This window comes from Erythrolamprus reginae, chromosome 6 (assembly GCF_031021105.1).
Source record: "Erythrolamprus reginae isolate rEryReg1 chromosome 6, rEryReg1.hap1, whole genome shotgun sequence".
Taxonomy (NCBI): domain Eukaryota; kingdom Metazoa; phylum Chordata; class Lepidosauria; order Squamata; family Dipsadidae; genus Erythrolamprus; species Erythrolamprus reginae.
Genome location: NC_091955.1, coordinates 5,192,203 through 5,211,363, shown reverse-complemented (window position 1 = coordinate 5,211,363; position 19,161 = coordinate 5,192,203). Strand labels below are relative to the sequence as shown.

General features: G+C 45.3%; 1 protein-coding gene across 1 annotated transcript in view; it reads left to right on the top strand.

The window, feature by feature from the left end:
* Positions 1 to 19,161, top strand: part of PTPN12 (protein tyrosine phosphatase non-receptor type 12) — a 78,113-nt gene that overhangs the window by 25,008 nt on the left and 33,944 nt on the right. The window contains exons 2-3 of the mRNA XM_070755104.1: positions 13,038 to 13,146; positions 15,531 to 15,607. Coding sequence (XP_070611205.1) covers positions 13,038 to 13,146; positions 15,531 to 15,607 — 186 coding nt within the window. The remainder of the gene's footprint in view (positions 1 to 13,037; positions 13,147 to 15,530; positions 15,608 to 19,161) is intronic.

Sequence of the window (19,161 nt, the reverse complement as noted above, 5' to 3'; positions counted from 1 at the left end):
GGTAATAATTGCTATCGCGCTAGTTTTCAATCGGAAATTGTATTCTTGCGGTTTAAAAAAATCCAGCCTCTGTTCATATGTGTGCCATTTTTTTAAAAAAACCTCCTCATGTATCATGTGCTTCCCAAGCGGAACTCAACAAGGGTTTTTAAATTTGGATTTAGATTTTGATTTAATTGGATTATAATAAGGTTTTTTAGTTGTTTTATTAAATTGGATTGTTACATGTTGTTTTTTATCATTGTTGTTAGCTGCCCCGAGTCTACAGAGAGGGGCGGCATACAAATCCAATTAATAATAATAATAATAATAATAATAATAATAATAATAATAATTTGTATGCCGCCCCTCTCCGAGGACTCGTGGCGGCTCACAGCATGTACAGAAAAACAGGAAACAATAACAACAATCCAATTTATACCTTAAAAAACAATCTTAAAATTCTAATTAAAAAGCTATCAATATCATTCATTCAACAGTTAAACTAAAGCATTCATTGGTCAGGGGGAAGATCTAAGGAACCCCCAGGCCTGGTGGCAAAGATGTGTTTTTAAACTTTTTCAGAAGACGAGGAGTGTGGGGGCAGTACGAATCTCCGGGGGGAGCTGATTCCAAAGGGTTGGGGCCCCCACAGAGAAGGCTCTTTCCCTAGGTCCCGCCAGCCGACATTGTTTGGTTGACAGGACCCTAAGGAGGCCAACTCTGTGGGACCTCACCGGTCGAAGGGATTCGTGCGGCAGAAGGCGGTCTCGGAGATAGTCTGGTTCTATGCCATGAATTTAAAATGGGAGAAAGTTTATTTTTATTTTTTATTTATTCATTTGTCCAATACACAAATACATAGGAAGAAAAATAGACGTGTGGTAATACTGTATATACAGTGGTCCCTCGACCATCGCGAGGGTTCCGTTCCAGGACCCAAAGCGATGATCGATTTTTCGCGAAGTAGCGGTGCGGAAGTAAAAACACCATCTGCGCATGCGCAGATGGTGTTTTTACTTCCACCGCCGCCCGCCCTTCGCCCGCCCACCCCATTGCTCGCGCCTGGGGTTTCCCCGCGCGCATGCCGCCCGCCCGCCCACGCCGTTGCTGGGGCCGCTTCCCAGCTGGGAAGTGGAGCTGGGATGTCCCCAAGCGCGCGTGCGTTGCTGGGGCCGCTTCCCAGCTGGGAAGCGGAGCTGGGGTTTCCCCAAGCGCGCGCGCACCGCCCGCCCGCCCACGCTGTTGCTGGGGCCGCTTCCCAGCTGGGAAGCGGAGCTGGGATGTCCCCAAGCGTGCGCGCGTTGCTGGGGCCGCTTCCCAGCTGGGAAGCGGAGCTGGGGTTTCCCCAAGCGCGCGCGCACCGCCCGCCCGCCCACGCTGTTGCTGGGGCCGCTTCCCAGCTGGGAAGCGGAGCTGGGATGTCCCCAAGCGCGCGCGCGTTGCTGGGGCCGCTTCCCAGCTGGGAAGTGGAGCTGGGGTTTCCCCAAGCGCGCGCGCACCGCCCGCCCGCCCACGCTGTTGCTGGGGCCGCTTCCCAGCTGGGAAGCGGAGCTGGGGTGTCCCCGCGTGTGCTGCCCGCCCGCCCACGCCGTTGCTCGCGCCGCCGTACCGGGGCAAGAGGGGGAAGACCCAGGGAAGCCGCCCAGGGAAACTCCACCATCTACGCATGCGTGGCCATAGAAAAAAGGCACGCATGCGCAGATGGTGGAGTTTACTTCCGGGTTGAAAACTAACGATATAGCCCTTTCGCGATGCTCGAGGACGCGAAACTCGAGGGTTCACTGTATAAGGGTAAAGTGAACTTAGAGGAGAGGATATATGAAAGGAAGAAAATATATATGCTAAGTGAGAGAAAGGAAAGACAATTGGACAGGGGACGAAAGGCACACCAGTGCACTTATATCTGCGTGCTGCTTCTCCGTACTGAAGGAGTGGGTCCAGCAGTCACATGGGTTGCTCCTGTCCAATCCGTTGGAACTGAGCCTAGTATTAAAAAAGACTGCTGGATCCGCCCCTTCCCCAGAATTCGCTCAGTTCGCATATCCTGCGGTTGTATTGTGATAGCTCGTTCAACATTCTAACACCTTCCCTTCGATCTTTCCTTCAAAGTAGTAAGAATTGTTTATCCTTATTTGTTTACTTGCACTAATAGCGCCAGCCGTTTGTGGCTCGGCTTTTTTCCTTTGGGAGAAGTTGCGGTTTCGTTTTCCCCCGGCTGTTTTGCCGTTTACGATCCCCGCTGCCGCTTGTGGATTCCTTTAATCCTTTGGCCTGGAGGTCTTGGTGCAAGTATTGCTTCATTGATTTATTATAGTATTATTGTTAAAGGGCTTAAGAAATACCTCCTGCGGAGTGAGACGCTTGTTTCTAGTCTCCTGGACTTAGTCGATCGCTTCCCCTTTAAGAAGTCTATTACGGAGCGATTTTTCGGCGCGAAGGCCTTCGCGCCCTTTTTAAATTTAGGCCTCTCGTGTTGGCCTCCTGCCAGCCGCGTAGGCCTCAGTCCACCGCTTGGATCCCGGAGTGGGCTTTGGGACGCTCAGGCTTAATTCTCCACCGGCTAAGCCTCCAACCAGAGTGCCTTGGTTACTTTAATTAAAGTTTAGGGAGGCTGGCCACGCTGTATTTGGGGACACGAACTCTGGGTTTGCCCAGATTGCCCTCAAGTCTCAGCAGCTCCGAGGCCTCGGAGCAGGATCCATTCCTCTTGGGAAGTCTTTGAAATTCTTCTCCCTAATTATTCAGTTATTTGGCTCAGCCTTGTCTTCTGTTAATTGTCAGACTATGGCTTCTTTTCCCAAGAGAGGCACTACCAAAGGTCCCAAAGAGGTTAGGCCTACTGGTAATTCTACTGAAGTTCCCCAGGCCTCTTTCCTCCTCTTCCTCAGGCACCCATTCCTTAGCCAAGCCCACCAGGGCTGAGAAGAGAAGGGACCTAGCCCTACAAAAAATACATGTTAAATCAGCCAAACGTTTTAAGGTGCAGGCCCAAGTGCATATCAATCCAACCCCCCCGGAGGCCTCTAACCTGCCTCTTTCTGGGGTTCCTGTGCTATCCCTGGATGAGCCAAACCTAAATCCACCCCAACCTAACCTATGGGGTTTAGGTCCAGAGGAGCCAGATATTACCGAGGATTCCTCCCAGCCAGAACCTGCTCAGGCCCTCAGGGATCCTCCGGCTTTTCCGGCTGATATTTCTTCCTTGCCACCGGAGTTTTCAGTCTATCTTGACTATTCTGACTAACACCATTGACGCTAAACTCTCATCTTTCAATGTGCCTTCTCTGTCTCATCCCCCTCCACGCTCCTCCCGTCCCGTGAGTTCTTCTCCTTCCTACAGAGCCCCAGCCATGGAGGTCTCTGACTCCTCTCAGGAAGAGGATGAGGACGTGGATGCAGAAGAGGATGATGACCCATTTCAGCGTCTGTCGGAAGATGAGGAATCTCAGATTAAGATTCCAGCCCCAGCTGCTATCTTTCCTTCGCAGCTTTTCAAATCTCTCCTGCTTAAAGCTAGAGTATCCACGGGGCTAGCCGGGCAAGAAAAACAGGCTACTTCTTCCTCAGACCCTCCGGAGGAAAATCTTCCTTATTTCATGAAAGAACAGGAAGACAATGAGGTAATTCCTATGCCCAAGTTGTTTAAGGATGCCTTGCTTAAACAGTGGGACCACCCAACTGCTGGCCTTACTCCCACTCCCAAGGACAAGAAGCTCTACAAGCTCTCCTCCGCCTATGAGGAACTCCTAACATGTCCCAAGCCAGATGAACCAGTGAAGACTCTCCACTCGACTGCCGCCATGCCTGGCGAAGCAGAGGAGGTCCTCCGGCCAGAGGACAAACGACTTGAGCAAATGCTCAAAAGGAGTCTTCTTGCAGACTCATGGGCCATTAAGAGTGCTGCAGCGGCATCCTTCTTTTCCAGAGCTATGCTCTTGTGGCTTCGTCAGCTCCAACCACACCTGCCTCCAGATGACTTACGGGGCCAACAGGATTTCAACAAAATCTTCGCAGCTGCCCAATATGTAGCAGATGCTACTCTCCAATCTTCCAGATTTGCAGCCAGGTCAGTAGCAGCCTCCACAACGGCCAGAAGACTTCTATGGCTCCGCCCTTGGCAGGTGGGAGTAAGACAGAAGTGGCAGTTAGCCATGGGTCCGCTGAAACGTAACCTCCTTTTCGGAGACCTTCTGGTCCCTCTCCTTACAGAGACCACAGACAAGAAAAAGGTCTTGGGACCTACCACCAAGAAGGCCCCTAAACCGTAGCCCTTTCGGCGCACAGGGCGTCAACAGGATCAGGGCTTCGCATTTCAAAGGAGTCCAGGTCAGTATTCCCCTCGGTTTCGATCCCAATCTAGAACCACCAGGGGCAGAGGTTCCCGTTATCAGAGAGGATCCTCTTCTACCAGGGCTTCCAAAGAGCCAGATGGTAAGTTTTCCTCCTTTCCCATAGGCGGTCGCCTAGCCTGGTTCTCTTCCGCCTGGCACCGTTCTTGTAAGGACCCCTGGGTCATTGACACTGTGGAAAGGGGCCTAAGGTTAGAGTTCATTTCACCTCCCCCTAACCGTTTTATTTCTTGTCCTTCTCCCAGTTCCCCTCCATCTCGTATCCGAATGGAGGAGGCTATTTCTCATTTGTTGACTATTAGAGCTATTCAACCGGTCCCCTCTCTCCAGAGAGGTTTAGGCTTTTATTCCATCCTCTTCATGGTCCCTAAGACCTCTGGAGGCTGGAGAGCCATCTTAGATCTAAAAAAATTGAACCGGTTCATAAAATATAGGAAATTCAAAATGCATTCCTTACCTTCCATTTTAGCAGCTCTACATCGGGGAGACTTTATGGTGTCTCTGGATCTCACGGAGGCCTACCTCCATATCCCCATTGTCAAGGTCCATAGGAAATTCTGCGCTTTGCCTTTCAAGGCAGGCATTTTCAGTATAGGGCTATGCCATTTGGGCTCTCCTCAGCTCCCAGAGTCTTCTCTAAACTCTTGGGATCCTTGGCGGCTCATATCCGGGCTTCTCCCATTCATATTTTATGTTATTTAGATGACATTTTAATTCATGGAAATTCCAGAACTGGTGTGGCTGCAGACCTCTCTTTTACCATGTCGGTTCTACAGAATCATGGTTTCTCCATAAATCTTAAAAGGAGCCACCTTGATCCATCCACTTCCATTCTGCATCTGGGAACTATCATTAATTCTGAGATATCCCAGGTTTTCCTCTCCACTGAGAGAAAACGCAACTTTTTGGATCTCATTGCTCGCATCCTGCCCCAGCAATCTGCCTCCATTGCCACCCTATCTTCCCTTTTGGGTAAAATGGTGTCATGTATTGGTATTGTCCCCTGGGCCTGTCTTCACGCCAGGGAACTACAGTGGTTTCTATTACCATTCCAGAGATCGGGCCACAGCAACTCGAATCGTCGCATCACCATTCCACCGACGGTTCGCAGATCCCTCAAGTGGTGGACTTCTCCAGCCCTAGACAAGGGATCTCCCTTCCGGTGCCCCGACCAGTTTGTAGTCACCACAGATGCCAGCCTCTCGGGCTGGGGAGCCCACGCCCAGGGTCTTTTAGCTCAGGGCACATGGTCACCGGAGGAGGCTTCCAGGCCCATCAATTGACTAGAATTAAGAGCCGTGTCTCTAGCTCTAAAACAATTCCAATCTCACATCTCCAACCAGCATGTGCTGATTCTCACCGACAATATAGCCACCAAAATCCATATTTGCAGACAGGGAGGCACAAGATCCAAGGCCCTCATGAGGGAGGCCCTGAAGTTAGGCCTTTGGGCAGAGAAGAATCTCCAGTCGCTTCTAGCCGACCACATCTCGGGGAGCCTCAACGTCCAAGCGGACTGGCTCTCGCGAGCGACCATAGATCCAGGCGAGTGGAATCTCCATCAGTCACTGTTCCACCAAATCTGCCTCAGGTTCGGCCATCCAGTGTTGGATCTATTTGCGACCAAAGCCAATGCCCAGCTCCCTCACTTCATCTCCAGGTTCCCGTCTCCGGGAGCAGAGGCAATCACTGCTCTCAGGAGTCCTTGGCCTCCAGGTCTATTGTATGCCTTCCCTCCAATTCCAATTTTGCCAGACGTGATCAACAAAATCCTCCTGGAGAAGGCCCGAGTAATTCTGATTGCCCCTCACTGGCCTCGCAGGCCCTGGTTCGCGGACCTCCAACAACTGTCCGTCCAGGACCCCTGGCGACTCCCCGTTTCGGAGGATATGTTGCGACAGGGGGCCTCCTTCCATCCAGACCCAGAGTGGTTCCACCTCACCGCCTGGCTATTATCCGGAGGGACTTAGACCTGCGAGGGTATGACCCGGACACAGTGGAAATCATCCTGAAGTCTAGAAGAGGGTCTACCAACCGGATCTACGACCATACTTGGTCCAAATTCCATCAGTGGTGCTTACAGGAGGGCTTATCTCCCCTATGTCTTCCCATCCACAGGATAATCACCTTCCTCATGAAAGGCTTCCACCAAGGCCTCTCTACCAGCACCATCCGCCGACACCTGGCCGCCATTTCTTCCGTCTTGGCGGGGCCTCGCAGGCAGCCCCTCCGCTCCTTTCCAGAAATCCAAGAATTTCTAAGAGGAGTGGCCAACCTCAGGCCTTCTAAAATCCACAGATATCCTACCTGGGACTTGCCACGGGTTCTCCACTCTCTTACTCAGGCACCTTACGAACCCCTGAACTCTGCGTCCCTCAGGTACCTATCCTTCAAGGTAGCATTCCTGGTGGCGATTACATCCGCCCGACGCATATCTGAGTTGGCAGCCCTTTCTATCAGACAGGACCCTTGTCAGTTTCACCAGGACAAGGTGGTTCTGCGACTGGACCCCACCTTTCTACCAAAGGTTAGTTCCATGTTCCACAGATCTCAGGATATCATATTACCTTCCTTCTGCCTCCAACGAGAGCATCCCCTGGCAACTAGATGGCACACTCTGGATCTCACTAGAGCGCTAAAGGTTTATATCCAACGCACAAGATCCATCCGGAAGTCTGAAGCACTCTTCATAGCCTACCATCCCAGATCCTTGGGATCCAGAGTGTCTTCTACAGTAATAGGTCGTTGGATCAGAGGGACCATCTCTAAGGCCTACGAGACAGCTTCCCTTTCCATTCCAAGGAATATTACAGCGCATTCCACCAGAAGTGCTGCCACATCTGCCGCTTGGGCGACTCAGGCTCCGTTGGAAGAAGTCTGCAAAGCAGCCACTTGGGCCTCGCCAAATTCCTTCATAAAGCACTACAAAATCGATTCGTACGCATCAGCGGACGCTGCCTTCGGCAGAAGAGTACTCCAATCCGTTATCTCTCACGATAGCAATGTACTCCCACCCTAGGGACCTATCTCTTGGGTATGTCCCATGTGACTGCTGGACCCACTCCTTCAGTACGGAGAATAGGCGTTGATTGCTTACCTGAACGCCTCTTCTCGTACGGTGAGTGGGTACAGCAGTCACTTCCCTCCCTTTGTGTGGTCTTCTTTACCTTCTATTCTATTTTCTTATAACACATGAGAGTTGAACATTAAGGAGCTTCACTACTGAGCCTAGTCTACGGATTCGCGAATTCTGGGGAAGGGGCGGATCCAGCAGTCTTTTTTAATACTAGGCTCAGTTCCAACGGATTGGACAGGAGCAACCCATGTGACTGCTGTACCCACTCACCGTACGAGAAGAGGCGTTCAGGTAAGCAATCAACGCCTATTTTAGGCTGCTGTAGCAATGGCAAATGGCCAGGAAATCAAGAATCCACGTGATGGGATGTCGCCCGGATTCCCAAGAGGGAAGAAGGAAGAGCGTTTCAGAGCAGGAAGAGACAACACAGTTTAGATAATTTGTGTGTGTGGAAGAGGGCAAAGATAGCTCCTCCCCAATAGTTCCCAAATGACAGGTAGTCCTCGACTTAAGATCCCAATTGAGTCCAACATTTCTGTTGTTAAGCGAGACAGTTCTTAAGTGAGTTTTGCCCCATTTTAAGACTTTTCTTGCCATAGTTGTTAAGTGAATCGCTACAGTTTATTTATTCATGCCGCCTTTCTCCTTGGACTCCGATAGATAGATAGATAGATAGATAGATAGATAGATAGATAGATAGATAGATAGATAGATAGATAGATACTGTAGATAGGTAGGTATGTAGGTATGTAGATAGATAGATAGATAGATAGATAGATAGATAGATAGATAGATAGATAGATGGATAGATACTGTAGATAGGTAGGTGTGTGTGTGTGTGTGTGTGTGTATATATATATGTAGATTGTTCTGAGTTCGGGTTTTGCCCTGTGTAATATTTTGCATGTCTATGCGACGTTTCGGTGAAATCACATTCACCATCATCAGGCTAAAGTTTCAAGCTTCGTGCTGTTGTAAAAATGTATATATATATAATGTATATATATAATGTTTTTAGCTGAAATTTTAAAATTAAGGGAGACTAGGATGGAACCATTTCGGCCTTGTTCTGGCCTCATCAGCTAGCCACACCCTTCCTTACTGGGATTCGATCTATCTATCTATCGATCGACAGATCGATAGATAGATACTGTAGGTAAGTAGGTAGGTAGGTAGGTAGGTAGGTAGATAGATAGATTTTCTCCCGATTAGCTGGAACTCGGGGGACAGAGAATAGATGGGGGCGGGGCCAGTCAGTGGTGGCATTTACTGGTGCTCCTGTGCGCTGCTAAGGAGAGTCCATGCATGGGATAAACTTCGGTTGGTTGCCAAGGGACTGAATTAAAAATAGATTAAAGCATGCCCTCTCTTCTCCACCAGCTCCCATGAGTCAGTTTTCAAACTCCGTCGAGCCTAGAGGGACGTTTCTATTTTTCTCTCTTACTTCAATCCCTTGGAAAACGATGATTTATTAACCAACTTGTCTGTTGCCTGTGGCTGAGATTGCAGCGGGTGGGTGCGAGGAGTTTCCCCGTTGCCCTGCAGCCATTCTTGCTGCCAGCATGTGCGCGGGTCCATCTGGTACATTGGCCAGAACCACTACCCCTACAGCTGAGGCAGGCAGAGTCCCTGCCGTCCGGGGGCTATGCTCCTCATTGTGGAGGAGCATTGGCTTACCTTGTCTTCTCTGTGTGCTGTGGGGAGAGTCCAAACCTGCCCTTGCTTTGTCAGGTCCAGGGTCGCTGCAGCTGCTACCTTACAAATTATTATTATTATTATTATTATTATTATTATTATTATTATTATTATTATTAATTAGATTTGTATGCTGCCCCTCTCCGTAGACTCGGGGCGGCTCACAACAGTGATAAAAACAATACATAATGACAAATCTAATAATTAAAATCTAAAATAGCAATTATACATATAAAAAATCTAAAAGAGAAACCCCAGTAAATAAAAACATAAATACAGTCATGTTGTGCACAGAAACTACATAGGCAAGGGGAAAGTGTCTCAGTTCCCCCAAGCTTGACGACAGAGATGGGTTTTGAGGAGTTTACGAAAGCCAAGGAGGATGGGGGCAGTCCTAATGTCCGGGGGGAGCTGATTCCAGAGGGTCGGAGCCGCCACAGAGAAGGCTCTCCCCCTGGGTCCCGCCAAACAGCATTGTTTAGTCGACGGGACCCGGAGGAGACCAACTCGTTGGGACCTAACCGGTCGCTGGGATTCGTGCGGCAGAAGGCGGTCCCTGAGATAATCTGGTCCGGTGCCATGAAGGGCTTTATAGGTCATAACCAACACTTTGAATTGTGATCGGAAACTGATCGGCAACCAATGCAGACTGCAGAGTGTTGGTGTGACGTGGGCATATTTAGGGAAGCCCATGATTGCTCTCGCAGCTGCATTCTGCACGATCTGAAGTTTCCGAACACTCTTCAGAAGTAGCCCCATGTAGAGTGTCTGACATTTGAGGACGATTGTCTACGCCTTCATTTGAAAACTGATTCATGGGAGTTGGCGGAGCAGAGAGGGCAATAGCAATAGCATTTAGACTTAATATACCACTTCACAGTGCTTTACAGCCCTCTCTAAGCAGTTTACAGAGAGGAAGCCTATTTTCCCCTACAATCTGGGTCCTCATTTCACCGACCTTGGAAGGAGGGAAGGCTGAGTCAACCTTGAGCCTACTGAGATTCGATCTGCCAAACTGGCAGCCGGTGATCAGCAGAAGTAGCTTGCAGTACTACACTATAACCACTGTGCCACCGAGGCATGTTTCAATCTATTTTTTTTAACTCAGTCCCTTGGTAACCGACTGAAGTTTATCCCATGCTTGGTCTCTCCCCACAGCACACAGAGAATACCATTCAGGTAAGCCAACGCTGCTCCTCCGAACTACTGAAAGACATAATCTCTCCGCCGCCCCGAGTCTGCGGAGAGGGGCGGCATACAAATCTAAATAAATAAATAAGTAAATAAATAAATAAATAAATAAATAAATAAATAAATAAATAATGAACTCAATCTGTATAGTCTGGAGCAGTGTTTCCCAACCTTGGCAAATTGAAGCTATCTGGACTTCAACTCCCAGAATTCCCCAGCCAGCAAATGCTGGCTGGGGAATTCTGGGAGTTGAAGTCCAAATATCTCCAAGTTGCCAAGGTTGGGAAACACTGGTCTGGAGGATAGAAGGGAAAGGGGGGACATGATCGAAACATTTAAATATGTTAAAGGGTTAAATAAAGTTCAGGAGGGAAGTGTTCTTAATAGGAAAGTGAACACAAGAACACGGGGGGCGCAATCTGAGGTTTGTTGGGGGAAAGATCAGAAGCAACGTGAGAAAGTATTATTTTACTGAAAGAGTAGTAGATGCTTGGAACAAACATCCAGCAGACGTGGTCAGTAAATCCACAGGAACTGAATTTAAACATGCCTGGGATAAACATAGATCCATCCTAAGTTATAATACAGGAAATAGTATAAGGGCAGACTAGATGGACCAGGAGGTCTTCTTCTGCAGTCAATGTTTCTATGTTTCTTCTCAAAACCTCCACTACCGGTTTTCCAGAACTGATCAGAACCTGCTAAAACCCACCTCAGCTGCAGACACCACAATAGTCATAAATATGAACCAGTTGCCAAGCATCTGGCTTTTGATCTCATGATCATGAAGATGCTGCAAATGTTGTGACACCCGAAAAAATGGACACAAGTTACTTTTTTCAGTGCTGGTGTAACTTTAAACTAAATGAACTGTTGTAAGTTGCAGATTTCCTATACAGTAGTACCTCGTGATACGAACCCCTCGTCTTACGAACGTTTCGAGATACGAACCCGGGGTTCGGGATTTTTGTGCCTCTTCTTACAAACTTTTTTCACCTTATGAACCCACAACCGTGAATGCCGAACCCGGAAGTTCAGCAAAGTTTGGGTTCGGTGTTCGGGCTCGTAAGGCCGCCGAGAAGCGCAGCCGCCCAGCTGTCACCTTTTGAAACAGTCAGGGGGCTTCTCGGTGTTCTCCTGAATGCTGAACCCGGAAATTCGGCAAAAGTTTGGGTTCGGCGTTCGGGTTTGGGAGGCTGCTGAGAAGCGCCGCCGCCCAGCTGTCATCTTTGCAGAAGAGCACGGAGCTGTTGGCCAGTCGGGAGGCTCAAACGGAGGTGGGGAATCCCAATAGGGAATTCCATGGGTGGAGCTTTGACGTCACGGAGACGTCCTTCCTGCCCGGCCAAAACGTGGACTCCAGGAAGGACGTCTTTGTGACGTCAAAGCTCCGCCCATGGAATTCCCTATTGGGATTCCCCACCTCCATTTGAGCCTCCTGACCAGCTGATACCTCCGCGGCTCTTCTGTAAAGGTGACAGCCGGGTGGCAGAGCTTCTTGGCGGCCTCCTAAACCCGAATGCCGAACCCAAACTTTTGCCGAACTTATGGGTTCGGCGTTGGGGGAATGTTTCAAAAGGTGACAGCCAGGCGGCGGCGCTTCTCGGCGGCCACCCGAACCCGAGCTTTTGCCGAACTTTTTGGGTTCGGGTTCGGGTGAATGCCGAGAAGCGCCCGGCTGTTTCAAAAGGTGACAGCCGAGTGGCTGCACCCAGCGGTGCGCCTTTTTTGCGATTTTTTTCCCTTTCACGCATTAATCCGTTTTACATTGTTTCCTATGGGAAACATTGTTTTGGCTTACGAACTTTTCACCTTACGAACCTCCTCCCGGAACCAATTAAGTTCGTAAGACGAGGTATCACTGTATATTCTTTATGGAGCTGACAGCCTGCTTTAGTTTGACAAGATTCTGCCTATAAGTGAGGAACAGTAAAGAGCTTTGCCTTTCTTGGTTTTTGGAGCTTGACCTACATGTATAAAACTCTTTAAGGTTGTGGCATAAATGAGACATAAGGTTGTCGTTATTTTTGAAGGAGACTTAAAATCCGTTTCTCTTGCTTCACCTGAAAATGAATGTTATCACTTTGACCAAAATTCTTGTCGTCTGTTCACCTGCAATTTACTAGCTTGATGGTTTATTTGTTGAACTTCTGTTGCACAAAATGTTCTATCATTTTCTTTTCTTTGTATGGTTCCCCTTAGCAAACAACGTTGCATATGTTTTTGTGGCTTAGAATCTATGCAAACAGTTACTGATAAAACGAGAGCTAGCAATTCCATAAAAATTATTCTCTATTATTAGTCTTTACGGTATCACACGACTGCATTCCTCTTTGAAGCTCAGCAGATTAAAAAAAGATAAAGAACTAGTGTCAGAAAATTGTGTACATTCCTCTATCTTAAATCTTACTCTCATTTGGTTCCAAATTACACCGTCAATTTTTAATCGCCAATAGCTCCAGTAATTTTTCCCCCGAACGCAACCAAGCAGTTGCATAGCTAATTCTAGAGTAACACACACACACCACCACCATATTAGCTTGTCCCTAATTTTGGAAACAAGTTGTTATGGTGTGTATGTGTGTATGGGAGGAAGCCTTTACGGTTTATATAAATATAGAGGTTCATGGGGGAAAAGTTGTAGAAGAAAATAGAGAAAAATATTCCTTTGAAGTGCGCACAACGTGGAAAAAATGGATTTGGAGCCGTTAAACAAGTAACAATTTAGCACATTTTAATTATAGAGACTGAGGAGGTTGTCAACAAAATATAGAACAGAAAAGATCTACCCAACCATCACTGGTGAAAAAGAAGAAAATGTGAAGAAGAACAGATATAAGGATATACTGCCATGTAAGTCCGAATCTCTTCTTTTTAATAATGTTTCTATTTTTTTCTGTTAACGTTTACAGCGTTGTACGTAGGTGAATCAGTTGGTAATTATTTAAGAATAATAGGATGCTTGGCTGCATAGCTAGAGGTATAACAAGCAGGAAGAGGGAGATTATGATCCCGCTATATAGAGCGCTGGTGAGACCACATTTGGAATAATACTGTGTCCAGTTCTGCAGACCTCACCTACAAAAAGATTTTGACAAAATTGAACGGGTCCAAAGACGGGCTACAAGAATGGTGGAAGGTCTTAAGCATCAAACGTATCAGGAAAGACTTCATGGACTCCATCTGTATAGTCTGGAGGACAGAAGGAAAAGGGGGAACTTGATCGAAACATTTAAATATGTTAAAGGGTTAAATAAGGTCCAGGAGGGAAGTGTTTTTAATAGGAAAGTGAACACAAGAACAAGGGGACACAATCTGAAGTTAGTTGGGGGAAAGATCAAAAGCAACGTGAGAAAATATTATTTTACTGAAAGAGTAGTAGATCCTTGGAACAAACTTCCAGCAGACGTGGTTGGTAAATCCACAGTAACTGAATTTAAACATGCCTGGGATAAACATATATCCATCCTAAGATAAAATACAGAAAGTAGTATAAGGGCAGACTAGATGGACCATGAGGTCTTTTTCTATCGTCAGACTTCTATGTTTCTATGTTTCTAAGAAAACAATATTTTTTCCTAAGATGTTCCATCTGCCTAAATTAATCCCCCTTTTTATCTTTACCATGCTTGTGTCTTCTATTTAAAAATTCTCTCCAAGTTTCGTAGCCAAACTAAGGTAGCAAAAAGTTTTGGGTGTTTTTTGAATCATCAAATATGCTATTATGCCCATCTACTTTTTAAAAGTCCTATTTTTTACAACTTGGAGGGAAAAGAGAGAAAAGGAATATTCAATGTGCACAGAATATATTTTATGATCGTATCTTATTATCGTATTTAAGTGATAGCTTCAAATAATGAAAAAACAAAAATGACATTTGTGAAAGCCTAACTAGAATTAAAATGAAAGTTTAAATATGTAAACATTTCTTTTCTGTCCTGTAGTATTGGCATTTTAAATAATGACCATTGCCTTGTTTTGTTTTCCTTGGCTGCTTTTTATCTTCTTATAAATGCAACAAAATAAAGAAGCATCTCACTTCACTGCCTGTTGTGTGATTAAATTAGTGGGATGCTGAGACCACTTATATAGTCCTTGTCGCACAACCGGCCATTTAATGGCTGTTCCACAGTTACAGTGTCCTTGAAAAGATGGCTTTACAGCTCATAAAGCACTTCCAGCCGTCATAAAATGGCACATCTTTACAATATTATGGTTTGCATCTTACTAGCAGGTTGTCAATAACATTTGTAATTTGCATAGCTGGCTGGAGAGCTGAAGTCCACAAAGTTGCCAAGTTTACTCAACAACCGAGATTCCAGCTACAATTGTATTCATATTTTGAGGACTATATGCACATACAGTGATACCTTGTCTTACAAACTTAAGGTGAAAAGTTTGTAAGATGAAACAATGTTTCCCATAGGAATCAATGGAAAAGCGATTAATGCGTGCAAGCCCAAAATTCACACCTTTCGCCAGCCGAAGCGCCCGTTTTTGCACTACTGGGATTCCCCTGAGGTTCCCCTCCATAGGAAACCCAACCTCCAGACTTCCGTGTTTTTGCAATGCTGCAGGGAATCCCAGCAGGGGAATCCCAGCATCACAAAAATGAGCGCTTCGCTGGCAACGGAAGTCTGGAGGTGGGGTTTTCCAGCGAAGGGAGCATCAGTGAAATCGCAGCATCACAAAAACACCGAAGTCCTCGAAACCCCATCTCCGGACCTCTGTTTTTGCGATGCTGCAATTTCACTGAGGCTCCCCTCGCTGGGAAACCCTACCTCCGGACTTCCGTTGCCAGCGAAGCACCTGTTTTTTTCGCTGCTGGGAGTCTCCTGCTGGGATTCCCCTGCAGCATCACAAAAACACAGAAGTCCAGAGGTGGGGTCTCCCATGGAGGGGAGCCTCAGGGGAATCCCAGCAGCGCAAAAACAGGTGCTTCGCTGGCAATGGAAGTCTGGAGGCGGGGCATCCCAGCAGCAGCATTGGGTTTGTAAGGTGAAAATAGTTTGTAAGAAGAGGCAAAAAAATCTTTAAACCCCAGGTTTGTATCTCGAAATGTTTTTATGACGAGGCGTTTGTAAGACGAGGTATCACTGTATTTCTAAAATTAGCTAAAGGAATTGAGTGGTTATTTTAAGAGACTGCCTATAATTGGGTTTTTTGGGGGTTTTTTGGCTAGGGAGCACACCTCCTTAGCTTGCAAAGTAATTTTTCCGAAATCATCTCTATTTCAGTTGATCACAGTAGAGTTAAACTGACATTAAAAACTCCCACCCAAGATTCCGACTACATCAATGCAAATTTTATTAAGGTACGTATTAATGTCATTTTATTACCTTGTATAGTGTACGTGTGAATTCCTCAAAAGACTTGACTTAAATTCCTTCCTGGAGACCCATTTTGGTTTTGGAATTATTGTGTGTGGTTGAGCTTGATTGCGAACAAGCTCACAATCCCTGCAAAAAAAAAAAAAAAATTAAAAAAAAATTAAAGAAAAGATGACCTCGTAAACCGTTAATGCAGGAAACAATCGTTGCTAAACTGATACAGCAAAATTCATCACAAAATAAAATAAAATAAAATCTCTAATTTTAGAAATAAAGGAAATAAAATCTCTAAGTTTAGCAATATGCAATAACCTGTTTGACTGATAGTGGTAATTTGGATGTGAGTAAGAGATTTTAAGAAAACATATTAGTAAGTGAATAATTTTTAAATAATTGGCTATTACCCTGTGATACGTATGTTGCAAAGTACAAACACATTTTGAGACCTGTTTTATTTCTGCCTTTGGAAATATAACACGTTAATCAGGAGTTAACATGTAAGTCTTCCAGAGGACAGAACTAAATTAACATCATTTGTTCTGTTTATTTATATCGGAGAAACATTAATGTGTATTATCCCTACAATGGAATGGAATCCCTCAAAGCAGCTTATTATAATTTTTCTCTAATAATTTTCTTAAGAATTATGAATGAAAAGAATGAAAGCCAATACTAATTGCTACGGAAATGCAAACAGTAAAATACTAAAAAAACATTGGTTAAAAAGAAAAGAATTTTTTTTACCCCAGCAGAGAAAAACAATTTTAATAGTACATCACCATCTCTAAATACAATACAATTTCAATCAATCAATCAATCAATCAATCAATCAATCAATCAATCAATCAATCAGTCAATCAATAAATATAAAGTACAATGCAATGGAATCTCTCATTACCCCACAACACATCTTTGAACTTTAAAAAAAATCTAAATATTTTGTCAATTGTTCATTGGCATGGTTGCCAAATAAAAGGAGTTTTTATGCATATGCTCTGGGAATGTGTTGAAGTTCAAAAATTTTGGAAGGAAGTACAGAATGAAATAAATAATATGCTAAACATTAATTGGATAATTACAAAAGAATTAGCAACACTAGTTAAATATGGGGAATTACGAGAATTTAAAGAAATCAAAACCGCAGCTTTGGAAAGCGCTCAAGCAGTAGTGGTATTAGGGTGGAAGGATAGCAATAAATGGACAATCCAGAATTGGTACTGGTACATGGTGGACCACATTCATTTCGAAATTATGGAAATAAGACTAAATAACTTTGATGAAAATAAATTGGAGAAGCTGATGGCACGATGGAATTAAGGTGAAAAATTACAGTGGAACCTCGACATACGAGCAGCTCTACTTACGAGCTACTCGAGATAAGAGCTGGGAGGGGAGCGACATTTTTGTTCGCCTCCCGAGCGCACATTCGGGATACGAGCGCCAAGGAGCTGTCTCCTGAAGCCGAACACTAACTTCCGCTTTCGGCTTCAGGAGACAGCTCCTTGGCGCTCGTATCCCGCGTGTTTTAAAAGGTTGCAGCCGGCCTGGGGGGCTCGGGGGGTGCTGGCAAGCCCCCCAGGCCGGCTGCAACCTTTTAAAACACGCGCGCCGCTTCGCAGCTCTCTGCTGAATCCGGAACGCTAACTTCCGCGTTCGGATTCAGCAGACAGCTGCGAAGCAGCGCGCGTGTTTTAAAATGTCACAGCCGGCCTGGGGGGCTCGGGGGCTTCCCCCTGAGCCCCCCAGGCCGGCTGCAACCTTTTAAAACACGCGCGCTGCTTCGCAGCTGTCTCTGAACGCTAACTTTCGCGTTCGGCGGCAGCGATTTTTTTTGTTGTTGCACGGATTAATTGACTTTACATTGTTTCCTATGGGAAACAATGTTTCGTCATACGAGCGTTCCGACTTACGAGCCTCCTTCCGGAACCAATTAGTCTCGTAAGTCGGGGTTCTACTGTATATCTTAAGTAGAATTTATGATGACAATGTGAAAAATAAATTCCAATCACTTTTTGTATGTAAAGAAATGTAAACCGGAGCTAAGGAAGAAATTGAAACTTACAGTAAATAATATAACTCTCTAAATGGTGGTGGGGTTTTTATTGGTGATGGGCACGTCTTCTTTTATGTATTTTTTGTTTGTTGTTAATTTAGTAAATAAACCAATAATTTTTTTTAATTGTTCATTGTCAATAAAAGTCCAGTAAGGGTGACCATGCATAGTTCTCCCCTTTTAGCTTGAATAAACTGACTTTGTATTCCTTCCCCACGTTTTTAAGGATATTATTTTTTAATCCCTTCCAAAAAGAGTCCCAGAGCTAGGTTTCTGTTCACCTGTTTTCTTGAGCCAGAAATCTTTCAGAATGTTAAATTTCCTTTTCATGTATCCAGTATGTAATTTTTTTTGTCATTTTGTTTGTTATTTCTAATAAAATCTTTCAAGATCTTAACAGAATTCTTTTGTGTATCCGGTAAAGAAAAGTTATCCAAGTCAATTTCCTGGTTCACTAGCAATAGATCTTTCGGGAATACTCTACGTCATCCATCAGCTCCATTTATGTATCCATGAGCAACTTATATAATGGCAAATGGTTATTATGGGATAGATTTTAAGGCTCTCGAGCCTCGCATCTGTAGTGCCTTTCCCTCAAAACCAGATTAGGCGATTCTTAATAGCGTCCTGTGTCTTTTAAATGAAATCTCAAAATTGGACTTTGGTTTTGTTGACTTTTAAAAAAAAATAAAGTATCTCAACTTTGGGAAAAGGAGACCAATAGCTTGAGAGAATTTATTATTATCCCTAAAGTTAACAAAACCAACGTCCAATTTGTTTGCGATCGGTTAAAGAAAACAATTCCCACATTTTGCAGTCTGTAGCTGGGAAAAACTGACATTAACAACGCTCCCTGGGCTGTTAACAGTGTATTTTTTTTAATGTGAAGGTTTGTTATGAACTTGTATTTCATTCATAAAAAATTGATATTGATCTAGGATTTCTTTAAATGTTCCTTTCGGTTTGAAAAGGAGAGCACGTTGACATTTTGTAAATATTTTTTTAAATTGAGGTACCATACTTCCGATTACATCTGTTTTTGGAATGATTTTGGACCTTTAGGTCTGGTTTTTCCGACAGGCCTGGGGCCGTTGATATGATGGTGGTAACCATTGAGATTCAGCCATAAATGTTATGCATGGGATCAACTGTTGTATTTAAAATGTTTTTAAACTGTTTTTAGAGGTTTTAGTATTATTTGGATGCTCTATATTTTTGGCTGTGAGCCGCCTAGAGTCTCTAGGGAGTCGGGCGGCATAAAAATTGAATAAACAAATAAATGTATGAGAACGGTCTTAAAATGTGTCTCGTTCTAAATACATCCGGAACCGCCTTCTACCGCACGAATCACAGCGGCCGATAAGGTCCCACAGAGTTGGCCTTCTCCGGGTCAATGTCGTTTGGCGGGCCCCAGGGGAAGAGCCTTCTCTGTGGCGGCCCCGGCCCTCTGGAATCAACTCCCCCCAGAGATTAGAATGGCCCCCA